The sequence below is a fragment of the Palaemon carinicauda genome, chromosome 25 (genome assembly GCF_036898095.1).
Source record: "Palaemon carinicauda isolate YSFRI2023 chromosome 25, ASM3689809v2, whole genome shotgun sequence".
Classification (NCBI taxonomy): Eukaryota; Metazoa; Arthropoda; class Malacostraca; order Decapoda; family Palaemonidae; genus Palaemon; species Palaemon carinicauda.
The window spans coordinates 53,324,273-53,333,887 of NC_090749.1; the positions used below are offsets into that span (position 1 = coordinate 53,324,273).

The 9,615-nt window shown below is 35.6% G+C and overlaps 1 protein-coding gene across 1 annotated transcript; it reads right to left on the reverse strand.

Moving 5' to 3' along the window:
- Positions 1 to 275: 275 nt before the first annotated feature.
- On the reverse strand, positions 276 to 1,133 carry LOC137619029 (uncharacterized). Its single transcript, XM_068349228.1, has 2 exons — positions 1,116 to 1,133; positions 276 to 659 (listed from the first exon to the last, which is right to left on the reverse strand). Exons 1-2 carry the CDS (start codon positions 1,131 to 1,133, stop codon positions 276 to 278), a joined length of 402 nt encoding a protein of 133 aa, XP_068205329.1.
- Between the last annotated feature and the right edge of the window lie 8,482 nt (positions 1,134 to 9,615).

The window sequence follows — 9,615 nt, forward strand, 5'->3', positions numbered from 1 at the left end:
GTCAAGAGTGACGACCTCCCAACGGAAGGATGTGCAGGATGTCATACATGCTTGGTACTATGGATCTTTTCGTTGGGATTCTCCCATGGCATTCTAATCCAATCCAGGTGAATGGCGCCCAATTTGTTTCTTGACAGGGCATCGGCAAGGGATTCATTTTCCCAGGGAAGTGCTGAAGGGTACAATTGTATCCAGCCACGGCAGAGAGATGTCAGCGTTGACGGACGGACTAGGCATCGGGCTGTCGAGTGAAGGCGTCTACCAGAGGCATGGGGTCAATGCAAATGATGAGAGGGTGGCAAACCCTCCAATAAGCGGCAGAAGTGACGGGCAGCCAAGTGCAATGACACCAATTCACGATCAAAGATAGTGCAGCCGGATTCCGCCTTGAACAGTTTTCTACTGAAGGCCGGGGGTGGGGGGGGGTTGGGTGTGGCCGAGCCGTTGACCGCCTGCTTGAGGACTACCCCAATAGCTACGTCAGTGGCATTGGAGGAGAGAAGGAGGGGTGCATGTGGCACAAGAAAAGTGGAAGCTGCAGCAGTTGATAGGGCATTCTTTGCATTGCAGAAGGCCGCTTCTTTAAGGGGACCCCACTTTAGGTCTTTTGGCTTGCCATTGAGGGAGGCGTACAGGTGAGGCAAGAGTGGTGGTGATGGCTGGTAGGAAACGGTGGTAATAGTTGGTCATGCTCAAGAATTCTTGCAGTGCTTTGACGGTCGAGGGCGTGGGTAAGTTCTGAATGGCTGCTACCTTTTCAGGGAGGTGGTGGACTCCTTCATAAGTGATGCGGTGCCCTAAGACTGATACTTCGTTGGCGACAAGGGTACACTAGTTATACCGGACTACAAGGCCATTCTGATGTAGGCGGTCAAGCACAATGCAACTGAACTTTTATTTGGTCGGACCTTGAGTATTTATACGACCCGTTCCAGTCAAGAACAGCATAAAAATTCAAACACAATGATGCAGGAAAATACAGGAATGAACAAGATACCAGTGACAGGGGAGAGGGATAACGACAATATACAAAAAATAAGAAATACCGTTACAGTGTACGAGCGTGTGTGATGTTATTCAAATGATGTTTCTCTGTAGAATCAGGTTCAACTGACTTCACTTTTAAAGCCCATTGACGTAATTTATAGGATATTTTTCCTCAAAATTCAAGAAAGTGTACTTGTCGTTTTACTTCCTTAGTCTTCAGTCTATGGTTTATGCTTTGATGTTAATCCAAAATCTAGTTTATCTTCCATAAACTACCATAATGTCGTATATTTACTCTAAAATCTCATTTATTTTCTCTCATTAACACCAGGGATCTCGTTTATCAAATCCTGAGAAACCTCAATTTCCTTTTTATTTCATCGTTCATCCCCGAATCTCCTTTTATTCTTTCTCGCCAATCAAAGACATTGCTACTGTTATTTTTTTTTTCAATTACAAAGACAAATTAACTTCAGCTGATTGTTTGCTCCTATGTTTGGGCAAGAGCTTTGGAACTTGCTCGATGGAGCCTTAATTAATTCTTAACTAATCTCTCTCTCTCTCTCTCTCTCTCTCTCTCTCTCTCTCTCTCTCTCTCTCTCTCTCTCTCACGTAAAGGGATCGAAAAGAGGTATAAATATAGATTAATGACGAAAAGTGATCCCTCTCTCCGAACACGTGACATTGGCTATGACTTCGATGGCACTAATGGCTTCGATAAGGATTTGTTAAACGATTGTAATAGCAGTCCATCTTCCGGTGTCACCCGCATCAAAAGAGAAACTGTAATTGATGGTAATTAAATGGGTGTAATTAATAAGCATTATATCTTTCATTGTATTGGAGAGATATTAGTTGTCTCTGAGAGAGATGGTTCAACGTATTTGAAGTTGAATGAAATATTTGTTTAATTAAGTTCCCGTTCATTAAGTTGTGTCTGATTTATGGGATGGATTCAGGGTATGTGTATATTTATATATATATCTGCGGGTGTTCGTGTCCCGTTATAAGTGACGGAAATATCTCGGTCATTTCGTAATTGCCTCGTATTTATTATACATTTCTTATGTTGTTTTGCATTTTCTTATTTCTTTAAGTTTTTGACAATTAAACATCCTTACCAGCAGGCAATTTGTGTTTTATAATTTGTGTATGTATGTATGCATGCAAGCATGTATTTGCGTCTGTTTATTTATGGTCTTTGCTAGTCCACACCCGCAAAATTACCAAGTTCGTCAATCCATCGACTTCTCTTCCTTCTCTTGCTTTTGAAATCTCTAAGAATCCAATTCTTTTTATTTTGGATGTCAATATATTTTCTGTCATTCTCATGATATGTCCTTCCCATGTTCATTTATTTTTCTTACATGTTGCTAGAATACCCTCTTCTGTAGTTTGCTCTCGTATCCATGTTTCTCTTTTTCTGTACCTTAGTTTTATACACGTCATTATTCTTTCCATAGCTCTTTGAGTTGTAACTATCTTGTTTTAAGGCTTTAGTAAGGCTCCAAGTTTCTGATGCATAGGTTAATACTGGTAGTACCATCTAGTTAAATACTTTTCTTTTTAGAACAAGTGACATTTTACATTTCATAATCTAATTTTATTTACTAAAAGCTCTCCATCCCATGCTTATCCTTATTCTAATCTCGGTTTCGTGTCATGGGGAAATACTGTGTCCTAGGTATTTATATTCACTAACAATTTTTAGAGGATGAGCCATAACTCCTACATATATGACAGCAGACGGGGGTGGGGGAGGGGGAAGAAACGAAGAGCAGTGCAAGTGCCTTTGTGTTTTTATTACAACATGTACCAGTTATTTGCCGTTGGAGTATATAACTAAGGGCCTTAAAAAACACTACTTTATTAAAAATTTTGTGGTGTAGGTTTAACAATTCCTGCATTTCCTTATCTAGATGACTCTACCACATATTGTCCAAAGGAAAGGGCAACCATTATAGTTAATGTGTTTGACAGTAAGCAGTGCAGTGAGAAATTCCGTCAGCATCCTTCATGTATCGTAAGGCTAAACTCACTTATTTAAATTTTTGCTCCTATTAAATTAAAATTCCGATTTGACCTTGATGTTCATGGAGTTGTAGAGCTAAATGGTGTTTTTATTTTTTTTCTTTAAGGAAGGGATATATTTTAGGTTCTATGTTGTCTTCCTTATCACAAATTATCAACAAAAGACTCGTTCTGGTTCTTTTTCCTTTAGTAGAATAACTCGACTTTTTTCTTAGTATTGTTCTCCTGCCTGGTCTTCAGCTTCTAACTATTATCTTAATTTGTTTGATATTAATATCTAACAAAGTCTTTTTTTTTTTAGTTCTTTGTACATGTAGCATATGATTTTTCATGATTTTGACCATCCCTTGCATTCAAATCTTCCCAGAGCGTACCATTCTGGTCATAACGCAAGGTATGCAGTTAATGCTTACAGCCATGTCTTCTTTATCATGTCTCAATAATACACAGTGGATTAGAAGTTTTATTCCATCTGTGACCTGCAGATGGTATGATCTCCCTAATCTTCCAGTTGAATCATTAGTTAAAATTTGCAGTGAATATTTTTATGTTAAACAGGCTAACATAAGCTTCCCTTCAATACATTGTTTATGTATGACTAGTGTATCTTAACGTTGTCACTGATATCAACATATTTCATATTTTTTACTATTACTTCACATTTATAGTTTTTTTTATTTCCTTATTTCCTTTCTTCACTGGGCCTTTTTACCTGCTGGAGCCCTTGGACTTATACCTTCTTTCTTTTCTAACTAGGGATGTAGCTCAGCTTGTAATAAAATAATGATCTCTAGATCAGCCAATTACTTCCCAATTTTTAAATTTTGTTAAACTTTATCAACTTTTGTATCTAATGACAAAATTGCTGAATGCATATGATGAAAAAAAAAATCAACTAATTCCCAGGTTGCAGTTTATGCTCGTAATATATTATAACTATCATATTAGTTATATTTACCATATTTTTTTTTATTTTCGTTATTACTATTGCTTTTGTCATATTATGTAAGAAACGACAATAACACGGTAATAAAAGAAAAACAATAATATTTTTATAATGAATTGGATATGAGCAAACAAAATGAATGACATGGCAAACAATAAAAAGGAATAAAACAATTCCGAGCAAAGATTTCTTCTTACATTTACCACCCCATTTCATCACCCTTCCCCCGCCCCCACTTTATCGGCCCATCCTTCGTCCAACTTCTTCCTCATCCATTGACTCTGTCACCATCATTTCCACTCTTCGCTTGTTCTATTATTCCTCTTCTATTCTCTACCGTCCTTTTTGCCTTTACCCCCGAATTATTTGGTCAAGATTCCATGGAGGTCTTTTCTCCTTTCTCTTTTGGATACAGCTGATGAAACTCGATTTATATCTGCCGACCCGGCGCATATTTTGGCTTCGTGTTTCCAGTGTCCTTCAAAGGCGAATAGAATGATAATAACATACATGCCTGTGCGCGCATGCATGCACACACATCTATACATCGTGTTCTCTTCCTTCCCATGCTTCTTTAGTGCCCCATTCTATTATTCAATATATCCATCTAGTACTTGTCATCCTCATTATGTGTTATGCCAATATCCATTTCTTTTTTATACATGTTGATAGAATAGTTTTGTTCTGATATCCATGTTACTCCTCTCTCTAATAGTTTATATATATATATATATATATATATATATATATATATATGTATGTATTTATACATAATTATACATTGTCACATACACGCATACGCATATATATATATATATATATATATATATATATATATATGTGTGTGTATTTATACATAATTATACATTGACACATACACGCATACGCATATATATATATATATATATATATATATATATATATATATATATATATATACATATATATATACGTATATATATATATATATATATATATATATATATATATATATATATATATATGTGTGTGTGTGTGTGTGTGTATTTATACATAATTAAACATTGACACATACACGCATACACATATATTTATATATATGTATATATATACATATATATGTATATATATATATATATATATATATATATATATATATATATATATATATATATATATATGTATATATATCTATATATATATATATGTGTGTATCTATATATATATATATATATATATATATATATATATATATATATATATATATATATATATATATATATATATATCATCGTCATCATCATCACCTCCTACGTCCATTGACGCAAAGGGCTTCGGCTAGATTTTGCCAGTCGTCTCTATCTTGATCTTTTCCTTGGATGCTTCTCCATTCATTATCTCCTACTTCGTGCTTCATAGTCCTCAGCTATGTAGGCCTTGGTCTTCTAACTTTTTTAGTGCCTTCTGGAGCCCAGCTGAATTTTTGGTGAACTAATCTCTCCTGGGGAGTGCGAAGAGAATGCCCAAACCATCTCTATCTACCTCCCATCATGATCTTACCCATATATGGCACTCCAGAAATCTCATAGTTTCATTTCTAATCCTGTCCTGCCATTTGACTCCCAATATCCCTCTAAGGGCTTTGTTCTCAAATCTACTAAATCTATTGGAGATTCTTTCACATATATACAGTATATATATATATATGTGTGTGTGTGCTTGTGTGTGTATATATATATATACATATATATATATATATATATATATATATATATATATATATATATATGTATGTATATACATCTAATATATATATATATATATATATATATATATATATATATATATATATATATATATATATATATATATATTTATATTTATATATATATCGAGAAAACTTCATTTTATTGCATTTGTATATCTTTATATGACCCCGAAATTATTCATATTAATTTCTTGTAATCAATATCTGAATTACATTCCCTCTTTCATACCAAAATATTAAATATTCTTTTTGCAACTTTTTCCAAGGCCAAATTCATGACAAGAGAAAATCCGATTTTCAAACACAACTAAAAGAGATTATTGTTCCTGAATTCTGAAATGATTCTACCTCATTAATCCTCTCTCCCTCCAATGATATTTCATCTTCCATTGCATACTCCGTTCTTATCATCACTGTCTTTCTCCTATTTATCTTCAGCCCCACCTCGTTTGATATTTCATGCATTCTGGTAAGCAAGCATTGCAAATCCTGTTGTGTTCTGCTAACTAGAACAGCATCACCAGCATACTCTAGGTCTGCTAAATTTCTATCACCAATCCATTCAAATCCTTTTCCGCCATCTCTGACTGTTCTTTGTATTACAAAATCTATGAGGAGGAAAAACAACATAGTTGACAACTCCGCTGTTCACTGAAACTTTATTTGATAAGACTCCATTAACATTAACTTTGCACTTGCTATGCTAATGAACAGACTTAATAAAATTTACATATTTATGAGGAATTCCGTAATAATGTAGGACTCTCCACAATATTGGCCGGTGCACAGTATCAAAGGTTTTTTCACAGTCCACAAAAATGCCATCATAAGGGGATTTCTATATTCTAGGCATTGGTGTACAAATGAAAATTTTGTCAGTGCTACTTCTACCTTTTCTAAATCCTGCTTGTTCATCTTTCAGTTTTTCATCGGCCTTTCTTTCCAACCTCTTCAGAATAAGCTTACTATATATTTTCATAACAACTGACGTAGGTGTTATTCGGATCTTTCTAGACTGTACCATACTATACTAATTTTTTTTAATGAGGCGTATTTGCACTAACTCACAGCGGAGCCCTTTTAGCTCGGAAAAGTGTCCTACTATCTGATTGGTTAGAATGATCTTTTCCAACCAATCAGCGATCAAGAAACTTTTCCGAGCTAAAAGGGCATCCCTGCGAGTTGGTGCAAATCTGCCTTACTAAAAAGAATTGACTATAGGTATGCAGCTAAGTCCAACAGTCACGCCTTCCCCATCGTAGTATACCACCTATGACCAGATTGTAGATTGATCTCCTTAATGTAGTGTTTGAATCGATGGAAATTCAGAAGTTAAAACTGATCTATTCAAACGTTACTATTATTGTATCTTATTTATTTTTCATAAATACTCACCTGGGGTCTTGTAGTATCCTGCTTTTGTAATTGGGCTATTAATTACAATAATCCTCCTGGCTAGTACTGTGGTGACGTGTTGCCTAGCATTCGTATTGTTGTTGTTGTTGTTTAGAATTTTAAAACAAGAAATTTAGAAAATAGAAAGAGATTAAAGGACTCAAGGGAAAAAAAAAAACACCCAATAGATCAGTCAAGAGGGGTCAGGGTCAGTATCTTCCACCCATAGAATAATCAGTTCACCCCTTCTAATCCTATTTTCTTATCTTTTCTTTTCCGGTTTCTTCTTGGCATTTTTCTTAGCTCGCCTACAGCTATTGTCTTCCGTTCTTTGCTGATCTGATAAGCGTTGGCGAAAGTCCTGTCTTTTGTCGTAACTCTTCCTTTGGGTTGAGGATCATTCCCTTTTATTTTTCGTAATATTTCCTGTTATGCTTCTAAGTCTATTTGGTTTTCAGCTTTTCTTCATAGACTTCTATCTTGGACCTTCTGTTCTCCTTCTTCGGTTTATAAGCCCACGATTATCTTCTTTCCGTGACTGAATAAGTCATTGCACATTTCTGTCTGTCTTCTTTCCTCATTTACTAAATAAGGATTGCATTTTCTTCCATTGGTCTTCTTTTCTCATTTACTAAATAAGCCATAGCATTTTCATCCATCTGTCTATTTTTCCTCATTTAGTAAATAAGGCTGTAATTTTCCTCTAGCTGTCTTCTTTCGTAATTTACTAAATAAGCCATTGCATTTTCTTCCATGTACCTTTTTTCCTCACTTAGTAAATAACCAATTGCATTTTCTTCCGTCTGTCTATTTTTCCTCATTTAGTAAATAAGGCTTGAATTTTTCTTTCATCTGTCTTCTTTAGTCATGTACTAAATAAGCCATTGCATTTTCTTCCATGTAGCGCTTTCCTCATTTACTAAATAAGCCATTGCATTTTCATCTATCTGTCATCTTTCGTTATGGACTAAATAAGCCATTGCATTTTCTTCCATCTGTCTATTTTTCCTCATCTAGTAAATAACGCTTTAATTTTCTTCTCTCTGGATTTTTTCGTCATGTACTAAATAAGCAATTGCATTCTTCCCATTTGTCTTCTTTCCTCATTTACTAAATAAATCATTGCATTTTTTTTCTTATATCTTCTTTCCTTATTTACTAAATAAGCCATTGCATTCTTTCCTTACTATATCTCTTTTTATTTCTTTCACTCTTCCATCGACTATTTTTTCCCAGTTAAGAAGTCATTTCATCAATGTGGTAAACTCATTTTCATTTGTTCCACCAAACCTCAACTTTCCAGTTACTCCTTTCTTTATTAAATAGATATACTAGTTGCGTCATCATTACTTATATCAAGCTCTCTATCAAGATAACCTTTCATGTTATATCTCACGTTCCTTTGTGTGAAGAGATTATATTACACGCAATCTCTTCATCTGTTCCCCTTCCACATATTTCCTCTCTAGTTTCCTTAACATGCCCATCTCACTTCCTCCCCTCTTTCCATGGTTTCCTTAACTTCCCCTTTAAGATAATGCTTTGGGAGATTCGTTCTCATATCTTAAACATTCCTCTTCCTTACCAAACCTTTTTCTATACATTTACTTTCCAGTAGGGTTGTGGTACACTATTGGAATCGTCCTTGCCAGGTGATCTACTGTACAGGGGTTTGAGTCCCGCTTAAGTTTCTTTTAGTGTCTGCAACCTCATCATTCTTGTGAGCTGAATATGAGGGGTGTGGTCTACACGCTGAGTCACCAGCAGCCATTTCCTGGTCCTCCCTGGTCCTAGCTTAGATGGAGAGAGGCTTAGGTGCTGAGCATATGTACTGTATATATGGTCAGTCTCTAGGGGCTTTGCGCTGCTAGGGCAGTGTTACTATCCCTTGCCTCCGTTTTTCGTGATCAATACACTTATATTTACCCCGTAAACTTCCTTCTTCCTCTTCAGAATTAGCTCCTCTCCTAAAAGAAAAAAAGTATCCTTCACATCTCCCAGTTGGGGTCTTAGCAAGCTTTCATTTCTTATCATTCCTTATCTTGATCCTTCCTTCTCCTTAGTACACCCCATCTAGGACATCTTTCCAGCCTCCTCAACAACCCCCTTCCCCCTTTATGTCTCTTCCTCTTCCCTTTTCCAGGATGACCTCCTCCATCGCATCTCGTGGAATTTCTTTAGGAATGACCACTGCAATCCAGTTAGCACCTCCATGCAGCAATGAGCCTCTTCTCATTTGCCTTTTAATATTCCCATTCCAAAACATAATGTCAACTTTTATTAGGTGCTAAGTCTCTGAGTGCCACCTCTCTCAAATTGGCCACTGAAGCCGTTGCCGACGAAAAGTGAAAATTCTTCTAGCGCCCCCCCCCCCCTTTTTTTTTTTTTTCTTTTGGCGCAAGGTTGCTAATCCTGTGATTTTAGATTGTTATTCTTCTTATTTGTTTGTGAGGTTATCAAGAGCTTTTTCCTTTTATTCATTGTCAAATGGATTTTCTCTCTCTCTCTC